Below are 24,811 nucleotides of genomic sequence, written 5' to 3' on the forward strand. Positions count from 1 at the left end.
ACTGCTTCAATATTGTTAAAATTAACTTTTTTAAGTGATGATTCCATGCCTTTTTAATTTTATTTTTTGATATCAAAGATAGCAGCTTGCTATGAAGTAGCAGTGAGCTCTGCTCAGTTAGAGATGTGTGCTAAAATGGCGCCTACAGACAAAAAGGGGTTGGTTTTGGCCATGCCCAGTGGGCTGGCTAGTTAAAAAATGGGCTGGGGAAAAAAAAAGCTTCAAAAAAACAGCGACCGAAAAAGCGTCAAAAACAGCGTCAAAAACAGCGTCCAATGCAAAAAAACAGCGTCCAAAAAAAGCGAGGCTTAAAAATCAGTGACAAAATCAGCTAGCTTTTTTCACGTGTGAACTTAGCCTAAGAATTACACCAACAACTTATTCTCAGAAAACCCATAACAGAAAAATGTTCCACTTTAATAATAATTCTTTATTTCCATGTCACAGGATCAAAATTACAAATTGCATTTGAGGGTTTTTTTTTCTTAAATTTTTCATAGGAGTCAAAGGATTATATTACTATGATGTTAATATTGTTTGTTATCAAATACACTTTATTTGCCTAATTTTTGCTACTTATAGTATAATTTTGATTGTATAGCGCATTGCTTGTAGATATTTTAAAGCTGCTACTCATAGTGGCACACATGGTTTTGTGTAGATATTGAAAGGACCCCAGATTTTAAGCTGAAATGGCCACTCTGGCATAGTTGGCTCATCTGTGTAGTTACAGTCATGGCCGTAAGTGTGTTCCAGAAAATTAAATATTTCTCCTAGAAAATTATTGCAATTACTCATGTTTTGTTACACATGTTTATTTCCTTTGTGTGTATTGGAACAACGCAAAAAAACCTGAAAAAAATTGGCAAATTGGACATAATTTCACACAAAACTCCAAAAGTGGGCCAGACAAAATTGTTGGCACCTTTTCAAAATTATCAGTAAATATCTTTGTTTCAAGCATGTGATCCTCTTCCAAACACATCTGTGGCAAGTAACAGGTGTGGGCAATATAAAAAAAATCACATTTGATACCAGATAAAAAGCAGAGAAGTTGAGTCAATCTTTGCATTGCGTGTCTGTGTGTGCTGCACTAAACATGGAGAACAGAAAAAAAAAAGAAGAAACTGTCTGAGGACTTCAGAACCAAAATTGTGGAAAAATATCAACAATATCAAGATTACAAGTCCATCTTCAGAGATATTTATGTTCATTTGTTCAGGGTACTCAACATAATCATGAAGTTTACAGCCCATGGCACTGTAGCTAATCTCCCTGAAGATGAATGGAAGAGAAAAACTGATGAAATGTTGCAATGCAGGATAGTCCGTATGGTGGATAAGCCGCCCCAATCAAGTTCCCAGAGAAATTGAAGCTGTCCTGCAGGCTCAGGATGCATCAGTCTCAGCGCGAACAATCCGGCAACATTTGAATGAAATGAAACGCTATGGCAGGAGACCCGGGAGGACCCCACTGCTGACTCAGAGACATAAAAAGCGAGGCTGCAGTTTGCCAAAATATAAGTGGGCAAGCCAAAATCCATCTAGGAAAAATCTTATGGACAGATGAGACCAGGATAATGCTTTTTGGTAAAGCACATCATTCTACTGTTTACCAAAAATGTAATGAGGCTTACAAAGAAAAGAACACAGTACCATCAGTCAACTATGGTGGAGGTTCAAAGATGTTTGAAGCTTGTTTTGTGGCCTTTGGCACTGGGTGCCTTGACTGTGTGCAAACATCATGAAATCTGAAGATTACCATAGGATTTTGGGTTTCAATATACGGCCCAGTGTCAGAAAGCTGGGTGTGTGTCCTAGGTCGTGGATCTTCCAGCAGGACAATGACCTCAGACATACTTCCAAAAACATCCATGAATGGATGGAAGCAATGCCCTGGAGAGTCCTGAAGTGGCCAGCAATGAGTCCAGATCTACATTTCATTGAACACCTGTAGAGAGATCTTAAAATTGCTGTTAGTTGTTGTTATTTTTTCCAAAAGGTGTACAACCAAATATTAAGCTGAGGGTACCAGTAATTTTATCCGGCCCATTTTTGGAGTTTTGCATGAAATTAAATCAATTTTGGCTTTGTATTTTTCCAATACACACAAAGAAAATAAACATGTGTATAACAAAATGTGTAATTGAAATCATTTTCAGGAATAATTTCAGGGGTGCCAATACTTATGGCCATGACTGTATATGGTTTGGCATATTTCTGAACTGAATGACCAGGCACCATTTGTGACAAATTTATCATTCCCCTATATGGAGGCTCATGTCTAGCACAAGGCTCTTTTTTTTTGCAGCAAAGTGCCTTTCCCGCCATATTGTGTGGATGTGAGCAGTGTCGGGATCAGGGAGGAGTGAGGTATCCGTGCCTTGGTCCAAGCAGTCTTGCCAGTGTTCTGGTGTGGGTTACAATAACAATCTATTCCAATTCCTAACCTGCAGAGATGTCTATTCTGATGCAAGGACGGCATACAGATTTATGAAGAGGCTGCAGGCTCCTCATAAATTTCTCGGTCCCTGCGCCGATCGGGCTCTTTAGGAAGACTGACAAAGGTTTTTTTAGTCTTATTCTATATGAAATAATTGTGACATTCTCCATTGCAGGTCATATTTACTAAGCTTCTTTGTAAACATTACTATGGAAGAATACCTCCATACATGTATGGTCACACTTTAGCGTTGTACTAGATCCAGGCCCTACCATAAAGACTGTACACATTGATCCGTGAAATGTTTCCCTTATTTATGGATTTAGCAATTCCATAGAGAAATAGATTTTTCATTTGTTTCATATCCTCACCCAGTGCAAATCTGAAAGCTAACAAATTAATCTGGAACTTTATTTTATACAGCAGCAAACCATAAAAATCTTCAGACTCTTAAAGATAAGTTTTTATTATGTTAATTATGTATAGAAATTTGTATGATTTAGTTGGTCATTAAATGGTCCCTTTATTTATTCTTAGAATGGATCAGTAAGTTCCTTGACGCTTTTCTAATATAATATGATTGTGTTGTTTTGAGCAGCATTCAGTGCAAGCACAAAGAGTGTATACGTATCTTTCCTGTGAATTGGCAGTGAAGGATTTTAGAGGTAGATATAATAGGTATTGATTTGTGCTTACGTCTTTAGATTGTGACAATATATCACCACTTTTGTCAGTGGTTTCAGAAATCTTTTTTGGGAATACTGGCCGAATAAATACATGTATGATACGCTCAAGCTTCAGAAATCCTCCAACATGAATCGCTATAAGACATACATATGATAGTTCAAGAGCTGCATTTCTAAACTTGTGAACTGTAAAGGGAGTTTAGGACAGAATAGGAGTTAGAAAAGGAATCTGCTTGTTCAGTTTCTGTGCTTTTTATTTTGTGATTTCCTTTAAATCTGGAATGCGGACGGTCATATGAAAAAATGTATAAAATAAGTATTCCAAGCCAGTAACTAAAGAGCCAATTGTTGTAAAGAAAATTACAAATGAAAAAGTACAGTCAATCTCCATCCAAGAACTAAAATGCTGTTTTTGTTCTCTTCTTTCTTTTAAATTAGAGGTCTCATTTCTGACGTGGTCTGATCCCTACATGCCCACACTGCACTCCATAAGTGCAAAGGATCCCAACCTTCCTAACACAAAAAGTACCTGCCATTGTTCTGGTGCAAAGTCCAGGTTAGAAAGTTGTACTCTACTAGGATGTGGTAATGTAACGTCTCTGCCTGTTCGGGTCTCTGCGCCACCCTCTGCTCGCACATTGCGGCGCAGGAGGCATGCTCAGTTTGATTCCTTACTTAGAGTTTTTTGTTGCTCTGTCTGAACACTCCTCTATTACCTCTACTCTGTGATTGAATTTCCACCACACCCATTTCTTGCACCTTGTTTCTCTCTTTTCATCAAATAGTTCAGCTTAGCCTAGCCTGTGTGATTGACAGCCTGTCTACCAAGCAAGTCTGGGGCAGGTCCAGGGCTTCCTATATACAGGTCATCAGCCCACACAGGTTTGCTGGCTATTGTGACTCTATTGTGTCCTCGCTAGCATCCTACTTGCTCTTACTGTTGTATTAGTGACCTCTGAACTTTGGCTTCCCTTGTGACTACTCTTTTGAATTATGATTTTGTACTGCTTTGTCTCTCTGGCTTTGACCCTTGCTTGTTGACTTCGCTTCTATGTTGTTTTGTCCTCTTTTGTTCTGTGTAAAACTTATTTCTAAGAAGGGCTCACTGCCCAGTTGTCATCTGTCGCCTAGGATAGTTCAGGCAAGTAGGCAGGGACAGGGACTGGGTAGAGTTTAGGACTCACTGTCTCTGTCTTCCTTCTTCCTATTTTCAGCAGAACTAGGGAATTGCACAACTAGCAATTTCCTTACAGGTAAGAATCAAAATTTCTTTGAAAACTGATAGAGGACGTGCAGTGTAATATCAGGCACTCAACCAGGAGCCTGGTAGGAATATGATTGTGCTGGATTGGAAGGTCAGATATTGACTGGATGGAGATGGACTTTACTTTGTCATTTAAGTGGCTCATTTAATTTGCTTTTGGCTTGTTTTACACATCTGTCACACCCATCCTTCATGTTATGTCATTACCACAATTGTTAAGAATGTAGAAAGAAGGGCATATAGATGAAGATTCCCACAGCTTGTAGATGCCTTGTTTGGGAAATATTTGTCATTTACATACTCAATAATTGTCATGACACCAGCCATGGTTTCTTCACATGTGGGTTGAATTTGGTCTTCTGGCAATATAAACTGGTAAGTACCATTGTCTCTTAACTCGATAGTGTAAGAAAAGTCGATTCCTAGATCATGGACCCAATCTTGTGATGTCCCGGAGGCTTCATCTGAAACACAATTAGAATAAGCAATGAATAGACAGGATGTCAGGCATTCTTTTAAGAAGTGTTTGACACAAATGACATCATCTTATAAAGGAGAATGAGAATGCAGGCCTGGTGTGTATGTTCTTTCAGTTTCTAAACAGTGCTCTACTTAGAGGAAAGAGGGGTCTTATGGCAAAGATAAAAATGACCTCTATAAGGGGCCTGTGGTGGAAGGGACGTTGTACTAAACTACTTCCCAACACATAGTCATAGACTTTACTTCTAGCCATCACAAAGCAGGGCTCATGCTATTCATATTTCATTCATTCATTCATTCATTCATTCAATTGAGCTAAATACTTGATGAATAAATCCACATGCACATAGTATTCTCCCTAGTGGTGTGTACATGCGGCCTAGTTCTTATGACTTATCTTAATGACTCTGCAAAGAGGAAGGAGATATGAAGAGTAGAGATGAGCAAACACTGTTCGGATCAGCCGTTCCGAACAGCACGCACCCATAGAAATGAATGGAAGCACCTGTGACGCCGGCTGGCCGCCGGCAAAGTCAGCGTCACAGGTGCTTCCATTCATTTCTATGGGTGCGTGCTGTTCAGATTGGCTGATCCGAACAGTGTTCGCTCATCTCTAATGAGGAGCTCTGTAAAAAAAAAAAAAACCCACACAGCTCCTATCCTTCTAAGGATACATTACAAGACTTTGGTGGACATTGACTGCAATAAAAACTGTACATTTCAGTGCTCTCAGTGAGAAGTGAGTCCTATTGTGTATGCTGTTTATGAATGATACTGAACACAATCCCTGTACATTCAATATTTCTATATCTTAACCACTTCCTGGCATTCGCCATAATATATGTATGTATATATAGTCAACCATCCAAATATGTGCAGAGAAGACCACCTCTCGTACAGAATGCGGGTTGAATTATTTGATAGAGTCAGGAATCGTATACTGCCCCGAAACTCCCAAATAATGATGAAAGGACCCAACAGCATGTATGTTATGCTTGGTATCATATCCGCATATCACAAAGATCCAGGTCTAGACTGGGACTAATAAAACAGCCATGGTACTACACACCAGTCGCACCATCCAACTTAGAACATCAGAGAGTGTCCGTCTCTATCTTACTCCCCTGTTGAACTAAACATTTCCAAATTGAAGATGGGCCTGTCACTCTCCTTCCCGTCATGGCATCTCTCTAAATCTTGGTTTCCAGCATGGCTTTCCATTGATACATTCAATGTCCTTTTTAAATGAATTTGGATTTTGCCATATTCAAATTTGGGAGACTCCTCCTGCGCAATAGACTCTTATATCAGTATGTATATATCAGTATGTATATTGTTGCCGTATATCTAAATATGATTTGAAGTAACTGTGCTTTTGACACATTAATGTGCTTTTTTGGCAGCAGTTCAACTCATGCATCCTGATAGTGTCTCGCTGTTGCTACAGTGTTAACATATAGGGCACCTATAGCTGATAGTGTGATGCCAATGATACATGTTGTATTATTATTATATACAGCGCACATGCACCCAACTTTATACTCAGTACATTTGTGAAATTTGTATACCAGAGCCAGAGAAAGCACAGTGTTGCAAGAAACGGCTGTCGCCCATGTGCTCCTTGCGTCCCTCTCTCCCATGGCTACTGTTTTTATATCCTGACTGTAATAAAGGTGAAAGTTTTATTTTGCATATCGGTGAGGGTTCCCCCTCTTTTTTTTTTACTCAGATGGATTATTGTTTTCCTATTATGCTGTTTTTTAAGGTTGAGCACCGCTGAAATGTACAAAAGAGACACTCCTGAAAATATGAGTTGCAGTAAAAATGGATACAACTGGAGTTCTTACGCAGGTTACCCCACTTTCACATAATGGGGCATGGCGAGTGAGTGCAAGAGCATTTAGCCCCACCAGATTTTTTTTATCATTTGTAAATAATGCTGAAATCTACTCCTCTGGTATAGATATATACTATATTTAAATCTAATACTACCTGGTATAGATTTCAGCGCAGGCGCATGGCCCGGCTCAGGCCCGTCACTCTTCAGAAATCTCCCCCAATATACTGAATGTTATACTATACCTTGTTCTTCTTACTCTTAGAAGAAAGGGTTTACCGTAAATTTGTTGCCATATGCTACATCGGTTACCAAAATGTGCAGTTTATGAAAATTAAAGTTTCAGCTACTTACACAAGAGATTGGCAAAACTTCCCACTTGATAATCTGTGCCATGTTTCTTCTTCAGCTCTGAAGCTGCCATTGCTGCGACTTTTATCTGTGAAAAAATCCTCTTTATGACTAGACTGGAGCAAACGTGCAATGACCAACAGGACTCAAAGCAAATGTTACAAGAAATATATTTTGTGTCTAACAAAAACTAAACTTGATAAAGAAAGTAATAGGAAGCATCAGAGCAGAGGTTGTAAATTGTCGAGAGAGAAATCTATAGACCCCAGTTGCACAACAATTAACACAGACACTAATTATCTTTCTGCCTGGTTTATCCTCCGGTCATGAAGGTTCTGTGGATGTAAACTTAACACGCAACTCACATATCAGTGATCATTATCCAAGTAGCAGAGTTTTGACATTGCTTTCTTGCTTACCAGACCATAACTAAGTAGTATTTATGGATATGGCTCTTGTTTCATTTGCACTGCTCTACTGATGGGCTTTGCTTTTCACCATCCAATACTGTATATACTGGGGTAGGATGATATATCCTGCTGAGTAGTACAGCTTCTTCTAGTCACTTACTATACAATTACATATGCTTATTTACAGGGTTTGTGGGGGACTTTTGACATTGATGACCTATTCTTAGGATAGGTTACCAATATCAAATCAGTGGGGGGCCAATACTCAGCACCCACACTGATAAGCTCCTTTATTAAAGTGGAAGCTGAGCTGCAGTATACAGTGCACTGATCTTTCTGCTTCCAGTTCTGTACACTGTCCACAGGAGGACGCAGACAACAGCTGCTCATGAAGGTGCTGGGTATTGGATTCCCACCAATCTAATAGTGATGACCTATCCTATGGATAAATCTCCTGGACAATACTGTCAATGATCGACTGCTTCACCCCAAGCGTGAGAACGAGAGCTATCGGAGATCCTTCCTCCCAACCGAGGTCAGGCTAAGCGATGATCTCTCCGCCCAGAGAACTAAATGATCCTGAAGTCTTTCTTTTTCTTCTTAGTTGCTATATCTTTTCTATCTGCCATGAGCTTGTATGTGCTCTTTTCTTGTAATATATTACTGTATTATCCATGCTGCTTTAACTCACTGAATTTCCTCATAGTGGGACTATTAAAGGATTATCTTATCTTATCTAAAATGCTAAAACCATTTTAAATACTCTATTACTCTAACTAACTTAAGCTACTAAACCGGTAACCTCATATATTGTTTTGTGCAGATATTGTCGGACTAGAATGTATTGAAGTTTGCTGATGCGTCCAGATATTTCAGGGGCAATCACATAAAGTATTTTATTATACATGCATCCCCGATGGACGTTCCTTGGCTCTCGAATACTCATTTTCTTTGCCACCATTATCAGTCTCTGCTTCCTGCTACTCTTATTTTACATTTTCATTTCCATTAAAATACACATAATATTCTGAGATATTTAACCTCTATTCATATCATGCCTAAAATAGCAAACTACTTTGTCATTTCTTAATGTACTTTCTCAAATATCAGAAACTTCTAAAAGTCAGTCTGTTCTCTTGGACTTGCAAACAGCTCTCCAACAGAGACCGTGTAAAAAAAGAACAGTATGGGATACATACTGTACTTTCCACATCTCCACTATTTTTTTTTAAGAAACCTGTCACCTCTCTTTATAAGTAGAGTCACACTCGGCAAATTCTGTTTCAGATATTTCCATTACTTTCTCATTCATCTGAATAGAACCAGCAAAAATCCTTGTGCTTGTCATCACAACAACCCAATTCAGATTAATGTAATTGATTTTAACTTGCAGATATTTCTGCAACAAAATCTGCCACGTGTGCATTCACCCAAAGGCTCTATGCATTGAAAAAACCTAATTACCATTTAATTATAAGGAGACAAAAATGTAATTACCGTTTCATTATAGCTCTTTGGAAGGTCCTTAGAGTAGCCATATGCAGTTAAGATGTATTGACTGTATGAGTGTATTGTAAGAAAGCAAATCATATCTGATTTTGTTCTTTCCACAAAATCAACGACTGCCTTGGTTTCTGGTTCTGATTCAGGTGAGGCTCCACAGTATGAATTACTTGTACAATTTGTAGATGATCCAAAATCTGGAAAGATATAATAGACAGGATAGACATAATATACATTGAAAGTGCAACAATAACTGCAGCATCAAAACCTGCCCTTAAAACTATAAAAAAGTTTTTAATCCTCTGGCTACTAAGTCCCCCCTGGTGTCCACTTACCTGCAGAGATGGCTGCTCCGGTGTTCTTCTTCGCCTCGCTGCCTCTCCACGCTGCTCTTCTCGCCTCGCCTCGCTGCCCCCTGCCTTCCAGGTTAGGAGAGTGTGGGCGGGTTAGGAGAGTGTGGGCGGGTATTGGAAGGGGAGACGTCACGTCTCCCCGCCCTGTACCCGCCCACACTCTCCTAAGCCACAAGCCCCGCCTTCCTAGCTCTTTAAACACTAACCTGGGAGGCGGGGCAGCGAGGCGAGAAGAGCAGTGTGGAGCAGCAGCGAGGCGAAGAAGAACACTGGGACCGGAGCAGCCATCTCTGGAGGTAAATAGCTACTAGAGATGTTACTTTAGTCTCCCATTAGAATGAATGGAGGCAGCCGGCGCGCAGGGGGTTAAGGCTGTGTGTCGGCTGCTTCCATTCATTCCTATAGAACCGCAGCGGAGCCTTCAAACTGAGTATACACTATAAACTCAGTGTGAAGGCTAAGCAAAGCATTGTGGGAAATACTACCGATCTCAATCCCACCTAAAAAGATCGTGTTCGGAATTCCGATCATGATCATGAAATTTTCTTGATCGCCGATCGGAATCCGATCTTTTCCGAACACGATCGCTCAACCCTATTCGAAACCTTTTAACACCAGGGCCCCACGTGGCTTAAACACCGCAGTTTGCCATGCCGGAAATGCGGCTGAAAAAAAACGCAGGGTTTTACAGTAACAGCAAAGTTAATCCCATCAACACATTACAGAAAAATATGTGCAGTGGAAATGCTGCAATTTCCAAAATTGTCGTGGTAATTTGGGCATGTCAGTTTTACCTGCCAGTTGCCTCCTTATAGGTTATAGGTATGATGGAAGCAGAAAATCCGCAAAAGAAACTTTTGCAGACTTTCTTTGAAAAGCACTGTGGGAAAAACCCTGAGTCCAAGGCCCCATGTGGTATCTTGCAGCAAAAAAGTGCTGTAGGTAAAACCATGGGGATAATGTATCGTGGTTCTTCCCGCAGCAAAAAAAACAACAGTAAAAGGGTTTCAACCGTGGAGATGCTGCATATGGACATGGGCGGTTTTCTTTAAAAACTCATTCAAATGCTGTCCCTATGCAGTTATTCCAGGGATTTAGGTGGAAACCCAAAGGGCGGACAGTGGCGCAAGGGTGAACGCCACATTAGGAATAATATATACAGGAAACAGCAGAAAGAAACATTGTAGATTTTGTGCTGTATATTAACTAGAGATGAGCGAGTAGTGAAATATTCGATATTCATTATGAGTAGCCCCTCAATGTTCGACTATTCGACCGAATATCGAATACTATTATAGCCTATTAGGAAAAAATGCTCGTTTCAGGGGAAACCACTATTCGACTAAGGAGGGTCACCAAGTCCACTATGACACCCCAGGAAATGATGACAACTGGGACTGCAGGGGAAGCATGTCTGGGGGCATCTAACATGGCCAAGTCCCAGGATTACCCCACTATCACAGCCTATCAACTAGACACTAAAAATTTTAGACCCTCTATGAAAGTTGAAAAATACTTGGAAACCTTCTTTCCTCCACAATAGTATGGACAGAAACACAAATTTAAAGCTAAAGAAACATTAACAAGCACCCCTTTAAATCACGTTGCCCATGACAACCACAGATGGCATAGGTAATGGGAAATCCAACAGTCTCCACCCTTAACTGTCATTGTGTCTGTGTCTGTGTGTGTGTGTGTGTGTGTGTGTCTGTGTGTGTGTGTGTGTGTGTGTGTGTGAGATGTGGTAAGACCTTCAAAAATTCACTTTTCTGGCACTTAACGTGAGCCCTTCCAAATTAAGTTAGAGTTCCTTAAGCTGAGTTACCAGCAGAGATTGAGGCCCTTGAGGTGACGTCAGCCTTTTACCAGCAGAGTTTTAGGCCCTTTAAGTGAGTTGAGCCTTGCAGCAGCAGAGTGTTAGCCCCTTTAAAATTGTTAGCCCCTAAAACGGTGGTTCCAAAACCTTCACTCTCATTGTGTGGGATTGATGCAGTGGATTGGACTGAGGACCCAGACATTGACCTTGATTTTGATTGTGAAATTGATAACATTTTGGCATTAAGTCTTGGGGGTAACTTTTATTTAGAGGACCGCAAAGGTGGAGAATTGGCTGCAACCACTACTACCGATAATGGTCCTCTAATATCGGACTCTACATTACCTCTACAGGGTTCTGATCAGGTGTTAATTGTCCAAACAACATACTCCAGTACTTTAGATGTAGATCAGAAACCACTTTCCCTTCCGACACCAGATTTAACCAAGTTTCACCATCATCCTGCTGAGATGGAGCCACTAAAGTAAACCTTGCCTTCTGGAGCTGCAACTGAGCCAAATCTAAACACACAGTCCTTTGGAACTGAACAAAATTCAAAGTCTCAAAAGTCTTTAGAGACTGTTGATAGTAATGGGATCCAGAATGAGGAGTTCATCACAAGGATGACAGACCCAACTCCAAATGCTGCAGCCAAAGCAACCAGCAGTCAGACTAAGATGGTCTTTTCTTCAAGTAAGGCACAAGATTCTTTGGAACCAAAACAGGAAAAGCCAGTGATTGCCATTGCAGCAGGGCCTAGGCCATCTGTCAGAGCAGTTCATTCAGAGATTGAATTGGAGAAAAATAAAAACATTTAGGGGCAGTTCACACGGAGTAAACTGGCGTGCAATCTGGCACGTATACGCATGTCAGAGTTTGCGCGCTCAAAAAAGATCCCATTGATTTCAATGGGGATTACGATCGTATAACTCGCGGCCGCAAAATTCTGGGCGCAAAATAACGCACTTCATACAATCGTAATCCCCATTGAAATTAATGGGATCTTTTTTGAGCGCGCAAACTCTGATAAGCGTATACGTGCCAGATTGCGCGCCAGGATAATCAGGGCTGGAAACAGCCATCAGATCTTACCGAAAGGAATCGCCCCCGGTTTGGAAAGAAGCCATCTAAACGTTGCACCTTTGAGTTGAGCATTGCACCAGCAGAATGTTAGGCCCTTTGGGTGAGTTGAGCCTTTAACCAGCAGAATGTTAGGCCCTTATGGTGAGTTGACCCTCTAACCAGCATAGTTTTTGGCCCTTTGGGTGAGTTGAGCCTTGCACCAGCAATGTTTTTGGCCCTTGGGGTGAGTTGAGCCTTGCACCAGCAATGTTTTTGGCCCTTGGGGTGAGTTGAGCCTTGGACCAGCAGTGTTTTTGGTCCTTTGGGTGAGTTGAGCCTTGCACCAGCAGTGTTTTTGGCCCTTTCGGTGAGTTAAGCCTTGACCAGCAGTGTTTTAGATTTTGGCCCTTGGGGTGAGTTGAGCCTTTAACCAGCAGTGTTTTTGGCCCTTTGGTGAGTCCTAAAAAATTATTTTTCAGGCCCTTGGGACGAGCCCTAAAACATTAATTTCCAGGCCCTTGGGGTGAGCCCTAAAACATTAATTTTCAGGCCCTTGGGGTGAGCCCTAAAACATTATTTGTAAGGCCCTTGGGGGTAAGCCCTAAAACATTAATTTTTAGGTCCTTGGGGTGAGCTCTAAAAAAATATTTTTCAGGCCCTTGGGATGAGTCCTAAAACATTAATGGTTTTTTTTTAATTATTTTTTAACGGTGATGGTGGTGGTGTTGGAGAGGGAAAATGACAAGGAACTTGTGAACTGGCACAGACACATGGAACTGTGTCTCGTCAGTACTATTTACGGGACATGCTGGTTGCGGGTCCACAATATCTGCTATCCACTCTAACATAGGTTCCTGGTGCTCGGGCCTCGTCAGCGGGGTACCCTGCTTGACGTTGTGGCACTGCTGGCTGCTCCTCTCCAGTAGCTAATTGGATCCACAGTCGAGCTACTGTGGCCTGGATCCCCAGCTAGATTTCCACGTCCCCGTCCCTTTGTGCTAATGACGAGGGGCACTGCTGGCTGCCCCTCTCCAGTAGCTCAACTGTGGCCTGGATCCCTAGCTGGATTTCCACATCCCCGTCCCTTTATGCTACCCTGACGCATTGTCAGATGTGTACAGGTGACAGTACGAAGCTTTATTCTCACCCCAATTGTAATCAATTTGAGCCCTAAAAAGGGTTTTTGTGAAGCTTTGGCAGGTTAAGTGTATACACGGTTCAGTATATACACTTCCTGCAGTGTAGCTCTGAAAAGAGTTATCTGACCCTCTGTAATACGTCTCTCTATCTCACCAAACCACATCTGACACGAATATGGCTGACACTATTCTTATAAATCTGAGGTCACCTGATTTAGCCAGCCAATGACTTTTTCCTATTTTTTTTTCGATGCCTACGTTTTCCTCCTTCCTGTCCCACCTCCCCTGCACAGTTATTGGTGCAAAAAAAGCACCAGGGAAGGTGGGAGGGAATACGAATTTTTACTGCGTTTACCACGTGGTATTCGTTAAAAATCTAATATGTCGAATGGCCTGATATACGATCGAATACCTACTCGATCGAACAGTATTCGCCCATCTCTAATATTAACAAATCGCTCCTATTGATAGTTACACTAGATGGCAATAAATGAAGGTTTAATCACTATAGTGATCATGATGGTTTTATTAGGAAGACTTTGGATTGACTTTATATGTTTTCCATGTGTTTTTTTATTCTTACTTTGCAGCACTTTTCTATATCCATCTAAAACTATTGCACAACATTTTATGAATAATAGATAACATGAATTAAAGGTTGTATTTCATATAGAAGTCTGAAAATAAAGATACTCACTGCACCATTTTACATTGAAATTTCGGTTAAGGTCTACCCCATAACAGGCGCCGCTTTCATGCTTGGAACGAGATTTTCTCCACAGTCTGTCCTATGCAGTGATATGGAACGATTTGTTTTAGGCATTTGTGATCAAATATATGTTAATATAGACATACATTGATTTTATACATTTCAATGTTTTCCAACTTATTGGGAGAACTATATAAGGCCCTTTGTAGATGACCCTAGCAGTGACCGATGTGCTAGCCATGGATTTCGGCATGTCCCCCGTCTGTGCTGCCCGTGCCTTAAATTCTCGGCCGGCCAGAAGCCCACGGTCATTTGCAACCTACCTAACCCTGGGGCCCAGTGTGCTGAACAAACAGCTTTTTGACGTTTTGCACAAATTAATTTGCAGTGGAAAAGCTGTGATTTCAAAAATGCTTGTGTTTCTGAAAATTGCAGCATATCAATTGTACCTATTGTACCTATTGTACCAATTGTACCACTGCCATTCTCCTTATAGGTATAATAGGTGCAGAAAGTGAAAAACTTTTTGTGAAAACACTGTGGGAAAAAACCTGATGCATTTCCGACATAGACCTTTCCACAGCATTTTTTGGCTGCGGCTCGCTACACGGGGCCTTAGCCTCAGGCTATTGCCCTATGTCACAGAAACCCAAGATTTCTGCCTGCTTCAAAAACACAGAAGAGAAAAAATGCTGCGTTTTACAGAACCAGCAAAGTTGCAGATTTTGCTGCGGTTTTTTGAGTCAAAGCCAGCTGAGAATTAAACAGAACTGTCTAAAGGCTAGTTCACACGGGACACGGAATGGCATATTTTGGTCTTGATTTTGACGCGGGAAGCCGTGTCAGAATAGGACCAAAATGCGCCTGCGACAACTGTAGCAGCTTCCGACAGTTGCGGCTTCCCACACCGGAGTAGGCCCAAATGAATGGGCCTAGTCTGGAGGGTGCTGCCGCGAGGTGGACGCCGCGGCTGAATCAGCCGCAGAATCTGCCTGAAGAAAGGGCAGCTCGCTTCTTTTTTCCATGAGCGGCAACCTATTTCTATGTGCACTTGCATGATGTACATTGCAGTCACAACTGCAATGCGTTCACGCAGCGGTTCATGCTGCAGATACGGCCCATGGGGGCCTTAGCCTTAATCAAGAATGGAAATTTTTGCATACAATCCTGAATGGTTATAATATACGTAGAATAATTTTACATTGAATATTTTAAGCTTTTATAATAGAGAAAAATGAAACCCGTGGGCCTCATAGACTACAATGGGGTCCGCTGGGTTTCCGCCCCGTTTCCGCCCGAATAATTCAGAGAGAAAAATCCTGTTCCAAATTTTTCAAGTGAATTCAGGGACGGAAACCCCAGACGTAGAACTGGTGCAGGTTTAAACCTAGCCTTATTACTGTCCTGGATCCTTTAGCCATGATGCTATTGTGAATAGAGTATTATCCACCTATATAGATCCATCTTCTACAGTCTACAGTAAGTACACTTCTGCTTTTTCTTCATGTGCCTTGATATTAGCTAGTTTATTATATCAGTCTAGTATTTTTACCATTATCATACCAGGTAACAACTTGTAGCTTTACTTACTGTTGTCCAGGTATAGATGTAGCCATCAATGTTTAGTACAGGCAAGACATACAGATCAATATTCTTTAGGATTTTCTGTATACGGGGATCATTTTCCTGGTTCTGTACAATCTGAAATAGAAGAAAATAATGTATACATATACTGTATATATATATATATATATATATATATATATATATTGTCAGGGTTGAGGTTGCTAGGTGGGGTGGCATAGGCACAAAAGTCCAGATTCTTTAGTTCAAAAACAAAGGTAGAGTTTATTTTCACTCAAAAAGGTAGTGCAGCAACAAGCTCTGCGAAGTGTTGCTGCTGGAGCAACTGCTTAAGCCTCCTTGATGAGCAAACTTTCTGCAGCTGAGTCGCTTCTGGAACATCCCCAAAGTGTGGACTGGAGGGGGGTGTAATGACGGGAATCCCACTACCAATCCTACCTGCCATTCCTAAAAATCCAGCTCGGTAGCTGGAACTTTGAAATAACCCTCAGCAGACAATAGTTATCTGCTGAGAAAATGTTCTTTCTGGAGTTTTCTCATCTCACCCACCTTAGTAGTCTGGGTGAGATGTACACCCCCTCCAATACCTGACCGGCCATCGGCTTACAATATATATATATATATATATATATATATATATATATATATATATATATATATATATACAGTCCTATGAAAAAGTTTGGGCACCCCTATTAATCTTAATCATTTTTAGTTCTAAATATTTTGGTGTTTGCAACAGCCATTTCAGTTTGATATATCTAATAACTGATGGACACAGTAATATTTCAGGATTGAAATGAGGTTTATTGTACTAACAGAAAATGCGCAATATGCATTAAACCAAAATTTGACCGGTGCAAAAGTATGGGCACCTCAACAGAAAAGTGACATTAATATTTAGTACATCCTCCTTTTGCAAAGATAACAGCCTCTAGTCACTTCCTGTAGCTTTTAATCAGTTCCTGCATCCTGGATGAAGGTATTTTGGACCATTTCTTTCTACAAAACAATTCAAGTTCAGTTAAGTTTGACGGTCGCCGAACATGGACAGCCCGCTCTCAAATGATCTGAAAACAAAGATTGTTCAACATAGTTGTTCAGGGGAAGGATACAAAACGTTGTCTCAGAGATTTAACCTGTCAGTTTCCACTGTGAGGAACATAGTAAGGAAATGGAAGACCACAGGGACAGTTCTTGTTAAGCCCAGAAGTGGCAGGCCAAGAAAAATATCAGAAAGGCAGAGAAGAAGAATGGTGAGAACAGTCAAGGACAATCCACAGACCACCTCCAAAGAGCTGCAGCATCATCTTGCTGCAGATGGTGTCACTGTGCATCAGTCAGCAATACAGCGCACTTTGCACAAGGAGAAGCTGTATGGGAGAGTGATGAGAAAGAAGCCGTTTCTGCACGTACGCCACAAATAGAGTTGCCTGAGGTATGCAAAAGCACATTTGGACAAGCCAACTTCATTTTGGAAACAAAGATTGAGTTGTTTGGTTATAAAAAAAGGCGTTATGCATGGCGTCCAAAAAGAAACAGCATTCCAAGAAAAACACTTGCTACCCACTGTAAAATTTGGTGGAGGTTCCATCATGCTTTGGGGCTGTGTGGCCAATGCCGGCACCGGGAATCTTGGTAAAGTTGAGGGTCGCATGGATTCCACTCAGTATCAGTGGATTCTTGAGAATAATGTTCAAGAATCAGTGACGAAGTTGAAGTTACGTCGGGGATGGATATTTCAGCAAGACAATGATCCAAAACACCGCTCCAAATCGACTCAGGTATTCATGCAGAGGAACAATTACAATGTTCTGGAATGGCCATCCCAGTCCCCAGACCTGAATATCATTGAACATCTGTGGGATGATTGCAAGCGGGCTGTCCATGCTCGGCGACCATCTAACTTAACTGAACTTGAATTGTTTGTCCAAAATACCTTCATCCAGGATCCAGGAACTGATTAAAAGCTACAGGAAGCGACTAGAGGCTGTTATCTTTGCAAAAGGAGGATCTACTAAATATTAATGTCACTTTTCTGTTGAGGTGCCCATACTTTTGCACCGGTCAAATTTTGGTTTAATGCATATTGCACATTTTCTGTTAGTACAATAAACCTCATTTCAATCCTGAAATATTACTGTGTCCATCAGTTATTAGATATATCAAACTGAAATGGCTGCTGCAAACACCAAAATATTTAGAACTAAAAATGATTAAGATTAATAGGGGTGCCCAAACTTTTTCATAGGACTGTATATATATAGTGACAGGACGAGGGGCAAAGTGGTAGAAGGAGTGTACATTTCTCCCAGGTTCCTGTCATGTATGATCTAAATGCAAACTGTGTTCCTTGCTGAAGAGTTTAACCATGGTAACAAGGTCTGGCTGCTGGAGTAGGAGAATGGGGTGTGTCTCTACTCCACTCAGCCACCCCAGGTTTTGGGATGTATGGGATTAAATCATTGTATCCAGAGATGCATGTATAAGGGTAAGTTCACACATAGTTTTTTGGATTGGAACCTGAGGCGGCCTCCGCCTCAGGTTCCGATCCAAAAGCCGGGTCGCTGCGACTGAAAGCCGGTGCACTGCAATGAATGGGCCTAGACTGGAGGAGGGAGTTTCTTCAGGGTGAATCGCGAGGCGACTTGGCCTGAAGTTCCTGAGCGGTTACCATTGATTTCAATAGGAGCCGTCTTTTTGGTCAGGGTTTTGAGGCGATTATGGCCTCAAAACCCTGACCAAAAAAACTATGTGTAAACTTACCCTAACGCTAAGGCCCCACATTGCAGAAACGCATCTTTTTTTGTTGCAGATTTTGTTGCAGCTTTTTGAGCCAAAGCCAGGAGAGGGTTGAGCAGAAGGTAGAAGAATAAGTACTTTATATATATCTCCCATTCCTCCTATAGCCATTCTTGACTTTGGCTCAAAAAACCGCTACAAAATCTGCAACAAAAAAAAGCTGCATTTCCGCAATGTGGGGCCTTAGCCCAAGGGTAAGTTCAGACGGGGTTTTTTGGACCTGAACCTGAACCAGAGACTGCCTCTGGTTCCGGTCCAAAAGATGGATAGCCGCGACTGAAAGCCAGTGCACTGCGAAAGAGCCTGAACAATGAGCACCTCGCTTCTTTTTCCAGGAGCCAGAACAAGCCAGCTCCCAGAAAAAACTCCTGAGAGGCTCCCATTGATTTCAATGGGAGTCATGTTTTTGGTCAGGATTTTGAGGCGGATATGGACACTGCTGTTTGTTGTGTTTATGGAGCTGTCATAGTTAGGATACCTGTGTTGTAGGTAGAAGCCGGACGGCTAGGATTTTATTTTGTATTTTGATTTTGTTTTGTCTGCACCACCTCTAAGGGCTAGTTCACACGTGAGTATAAGGGGAGGTTTTTGACAGCGGATTTCGCGTCCAAAACCTCCCCTTATAATGGTGGTCTATGGAGACTGCCGGGCTTCTGTTCTCCGCTAGCGGCGAGCTGCTGCTAGCGGAGAAAAGAAAGGACATGTCCTTTCTTCAGGCGGAAGCCGCGCAGGCTCAGCCACGCGGCTTCCGCCCCCCGGCAGCTCCCTCCTATGTCGGCTCATTCATTTGAGCCGACAGCAGAGGGTTAAGCCGCGACAGCGATGGTCGCGGTGGGCGGGTTTTGACAAGAGAGAGACGCGGCTCGCCGCGTCTCTCTCTCTGTGTCAAAACCCGCGCGGGCAGTTCACGTGTGAACTAGCCCTAATAAAACCGGTTGCGGACATTTTATTATTATTATTATTATTGTTTATTTATATAGCACCATTAATTCCATGGTGCTTTACATTTGGGGGTTTACATACAGTACTTAAAATATACAGTTAGATATAATACTAACAGTGACCGACTGGCACGGTGGGATAGAGGGCCCTGCCCGCGAGGGTTTACAATCTATGGGGTCATTTGCACCACATTCTGCTGGACTGGACTCTAATTTTTGTGTCAAAAGTGCTCGTCTATCTGAGGAGACGACGATCTCTGAGCTAATCCCGTTATAATGTTTCTATCTATCTATCTATCTATCTATCTATCTATCTATCTATCTCCTATCTATCTATCTATCTATCTATCTCCTATCTATCTATCTATCTATCTATCTATCTATCTCCTATCCTTCTATCTATCCACCTACCCACCTATCTATCTATCTATCTATCTATCTCCTATCTATCTATCTATCTATCTATCTATCTCCTATCTATCTATCTATCTATCTATCTATCTATCTCCTATCCTTCTATCTATCCACCTACCCACCTATCTATCTATCTATCTATCTCCTATCTATCTATCTCCTATCCTTCTATCTATCCACCTACCCACCTATCTATCTATCTATCTATCTATCTATCTCCTATCTATCTATCTATCTATCTATCTATCTATCTCCTATCCTTCTATCTATCTATCTATCTATCTATCTATCTCCTATCCTTCTATCTATCTATCTATCTATCTATCTATCTATCTATCTATCTATCTCCTATCTATCTATCTATCTATCTATCTATCTATCTATCTATCTATCTATCTATCTATCTCCTATCCTATCTATCTATCTATCTATCTATCTATCTATCTATCTCCTATCCTTCTATCTATCTATCTATCTATCTATCTATCTATCTATCTATCTATAATAACAGCTTATAATAATATACATATCAATCGTACACTAAATGCCTACAGTTACATGACCCATGATCACCCCTGTTTGGTGATAGTTTTCATGTTCATTTATCAGCTTTTTGTCTAGCTGTTATCTGGCCCCTAAACAGATAAGTAACTGAATATAATTTGGTGAGTTGTGGGTTTTAAAGCGATCTATAACTGTAGACCGGATAGCTTACCTCTTTGACAAACCACTGGCAGAAAGCTGGAGCAATCCATTCGCGAGCATGAATTCCACAATCCATCCAGACAATTTTTTTCGGGCCTTTTGAAGGCTTGCTGATCTGTCAAATGAGCCAAGTAGCAATATATTAACCATTTGGTCAGCTAGGGTCGGCAGCGCCTCCTTATCTTACTGAATGATGCCTTTTACAGGTGATTTTTTTTTTAACCTAAATATATATATATTCTTTGTGTATTGTGTAGTAGGGTAGTATACTTTCCAGAATATGTTGCCTGAATGATGCCTTTTACAGGTGATTTTTTTTTTAACCTAAATATATATATATTCTTTGTGTATTGTGTAGTAGGGTAGTATACTTTCCAGAATATGTTTTAGAACCTGACATTCCTTTCTAATATCAGATGGAGTTCTTTGTTGAATTTTGTATAGGTTACATAGTATTCACCTCTATTTTCCCAATAAAAATAAAAACTTAATCAACTTTGTAATATGTCTTAATAATGTCTTATTAGTTTGTTTCTGCAGTTCTTATATCCTATATAAGAACACAATGCCAATCCAAACACAGCACATTAGAAAAACTCATCATATCATGTATTAAGCTTGGTGGTAGATGGGGATGAAGATTTGGGCTTGTTTTGTAGCCACAGGACCTGGAAAAAGTACAGCCATTGGGTCGACCATCAACTCCAGAGTCTACCAAACTATGAGGTCACCGATCCAACATCTAAAGCTTGGCAGTAACTGGGTCTAGCAACATGACAATTTTCCCAAGCGCAGCAGCAAACAAGAAGAAAATCAAGATTTTGCAGTGGCCCAGTCAAAGTTCAGACCTTAACCCAATTGAAATGCTATGGTGGAATCTTAAGAGATCGGTGCAGAATCAAATGACCAAATAACTCAATGGACTAAAGTGATTTTGTAAAGAAAAGCGAGCCAAAGTTCCTCCAGAACAATGTGAGAGACTGATAAAATCTTACAGAAAACCATTATTGCTGCTAAAGGTGGCTCTACAAGTTTCATGGGGTGTACTTAGTTTTTCACTCATGGCATTTCCAGTTTTGCTTAGTTTTTGTTGAATAAATAATGATATGGTAGAATCTGTTGTGTGTTGTTGTCCATATGAGGTTCCTGTACCTAATTTTAAGACCTTTTAAAGACCAGAGATTTTTCTATTATGCCCTGATACATAAACTATAGGATTTTTTTTTCATGCCTGTACATCACATACCTAAAAATCCTTCCTCTTTCACCATAATTTCCTGTCCTACTTTGGGAGGCTGCATATGAATAAGCCCCATTGAATGGTGAAATATCTGCACGTGGTCCTGCTGCCAAAACCCTTGGCTGTAAACGGCTAACAAGTATTTTGCCTGTGTGATCATTCTCTAATTGTCAATGACAGGGATCCAACCATATCTGTTCCTTGGCACTTTAGGAGGACGCGGCTTCATCTGTTTGCAATCTGCCATGAGATGTATTTTCTAGTAATAAGCAGCACTGGATATTTTCTGAGATGTGACTATACAAGCAAAGGCTTAACAAAGGTCATCATCGCAGGTATATACAGTCTGTAATAGGAACGTCTGTATACATCCATCCTATGGTGCTATTATAATGAGTAGTACAGACAGAAGATGTCAGGAAGTAAATTGTATACTGACGTACCTTTAAATAATGCATTGGCCTAGATTCATAAGTGAAGCCTAGATAGTGCTGTGTTACCAGGTCACTGTGCTTCTCTGCCATTACGTTGATCCAGTTGTAGATCTGGAAGTAATAGAAACAGTCCAGCGGCTCAGTTATCACAGTGCGCTATAATAAGTGGGAAACTAGCTTTTATAAAATATAAAATATATTAACATGTCATAAGTTTTGATCTGTGGGGGTCTGGGTGATAAGACCCTCATCATTCGCTAAAACAAGGGATAGAGGTCCACATGTAAGAGCTCGGCTCCTTTGGGCTTTTATCTACTTTGCTTTGTTCTTCTCAGACATTCTAGTATACAGTGTATGCATCCGTATACCTTCTAGGAGATGAAAGCCAAAGGTGTGCAGCACCCAATCTTTTTAGGAAACAGAGGGGTCTCAACAACCGACATCTACCTGATAAAATTTCATAAGCTTTATAAAAAGTTTATGCCCAATTACATAAGAAAATTTGTATTTACTAATGATTGTAAATAATTTTTGATTTTCATTTTTTAGTATTTCACATCTATCAAATTTGGTGTTGTATCCTCTACATGAATTGTCTAGAACTGATGGCAAATGAAATGGTTTAGATTAATTTGGAATGTATTCAGAACTATCAGAAATCAAATTAGGCAAATGTAAACAGTGGCTTCAGCAGCAGTCCCTGCAGTTCTGTATTACTGTATACAGGTTTAAGAGAGGGTTTTACTTTTTAGGTCCTCAGTAATTTAAAGAATACCTTTCATGTCCTCGGGCACATGCGGTTTTATATACTGCTAGGAAGCCAACAGTGCGCTGAATAAAGCACATTATCAGCTTTTCCTTTATGTGCACCGATGCTGGAGACAGTGGCGTAACTAGGAATGGTGGGGCCCCGTGGCGAACTTCTGATATGGGGCCCCCCCGACCGACACCGATGACCTCGACCGAGCCCCTCCTACACATTCCTGCGCACTCTATTATGCCCCATAGTGGCCCCTGCACACATTATTATGTCCCTTAGTGGCCCCTGCACACAGTATTATGTCCCATAGTGGCCCCTGCAAACACTATTATGTCCCTCAGTGGCCCCTCCGCACAGTATTATCCCCCATAGTGGACCCTGCACACACTATTATCCCCCATAGTGGCCCCTGCACACAGTATTATCCCCAATAGTGGCCCCTATACGCAGTATTATCCCCCATAGTGGCCCCTACACACAGTATTATGCCCCATAATGAACACCCATAAACAATTATTATACTCTGGGGTCTTTTCAGACCCCAGAGTATAATAATCGGAGACTCAGGGAGAGAAAAACATAAAGAAATTCTGTTACTCACCTATCTCCCGTCTCCTCTGCTGTCGGCCTCCGAAGTAGTCGCTCTTCAATTACGTCAGATGTCACATGACCCGGGACGCAGGCCCGGCTCATGTGACGTCGGATGACTAGGCCGAAGCCTGTATGGATTGTGGAGAGGTAAGTAACAGTGTTTTTTATGTTCTCTTACCTCTCCCGGTCCACCAATCATTATACTCGGGGGTCCGAAAAGACCCCGGAGTATAATGATAGCAGCGGTAGCGACTGTCACCGGGCCCCTAATGTGCCCAGCAAGACCATCAGGAGCACCCTTATGACAGTGGGCAGACATCGCTGTCATAATAACGGCACCGATATCTCCAGCCCCAGAAGACATAATGGAAAAGCCAACAGTGCACTGAATTATAGCTTTCTAACAGTGTATAAAACTGCACGTGCCTGAGGATATGGAAGATCCTCTTTAAATTCATCTATACTGGGGGTTCAACAAAGCGAGAGTCCTAGAAATCCCCAAACACTCCTGGCAGTCTTTGAAGGCCCACATATATGATATGAGAAGCCGGGACATTTGATGTGGTGGTGCTGGTCAGATCTGGTCATCAGGATTGTGGCTCTGCAGTTAATTTCGCGGCTCTTGTAGTGCTCTGACATATCTAAATATGCTTTGAATGCTGGAGGACCCATTTAAAGTAATGGTAGACCAATTCTATAGAAACTGTTACAAATATTCATCTGCTTAATTTTAACAAAACTAAATGAAGTGTTTAATTTTTAACATAACAAGCGATTCGTGCTGTGGAGGTTTTAATAGCTAGTATTATTAATATCTTGTAAAAGGTTAACATACCTCTTCCATTGGATGATATATTGTATAGTCATAATCTGAAATGGAACGCCGTCTTCTTAGCTTTATTTCCTCTTGACTGCCCAATAATTGAGATAAGTTGCCAACCAGAATACTGTAAAGAAAACAATATTTAATATATGTAGAACTATCACGTATAACACAACCTATTAAAGACTTTGTGAAAATCTATATTGCTTTTATTCAGTCATGGAATTAAAATCTCTCAGGACTGAAACACCAAAGGGATATATATGACATATCAACTTTCTATTCAAACAAAGGAAATGCAAATGATATCTGTGTGATGTGTCCTGTGGCTTGTTGACAGGTAGATAGATTGGGATATCCATTAAGCGTGGACCAAGGGTAACAGTCGTAGGTAGAGATGAGCGAACACTATTCGGAACAGCCGTTTTTAATAGCACGCTCCCATAGAAGTGAATGGAAGCATCC

General features: G+C 41.0%; 1 protein-coding gene across 1 annotated transcript in view; it reads right to left on the reverse strand.

The window, feature by feature from the left end:
• Positions 1-479: 479 nt before the first annotated feature.
• CPO (carboxypeptidase O) overlaps positions 480-24,811 on the reverse strand; it is a 152,578-nt gene continuing 128,246 nt past the window's right edge. The window contains exons 5-12 of the mRNA XM_075284339.1: positions 24,359-24,470; positions 22,182-22,283; positions 20,509-20,613; positions 15,643-15,753; positions 14,041-14,131; positions 8,968-9,170; positions 7,064-7,148; positions 480-4,856 (exon numbers count right to left, since the gene is read on the reverse strand). Coding sequence (XP_075140440.1) covers positions 4,588-4,856; positions 7,064-7,148; positions 8,968-9,170; positions 14,041-14,131; positions 15,643-15,753; positions 20,509-20,613; positions 22,182-22,283; positions 24,359-24,470 — 1,078 coding nt within the window. The 3' untranslated portion in view covers positions 480-4,587. The remainder of the gene's footprint in view (positions 4,857-7,063; positions 7,149-8,967; positions 9,171-14,040; positions 14,132-15,642; positions 15,754-20,508; positions 20,614-22,181; positions 22,284-24,358; positions 24,471-24,811) is intronic.

The sequence above is a fragment of the Leptodactylus fuscus genome, chromosome 8 (genome assembly GCF_031893055.1).
Source record: "Leptodactylus fuscus isolate aLepFus1 chromosome 8, aLepFus1.hap2, whole genome shotgun sequence".
Lineage (NCBI taxonomy): Eukaryota > Metazoa > Chordata > Amphibia > Anura > Leptodactylidae > Leptodactylus > Leptodactylus fuscus.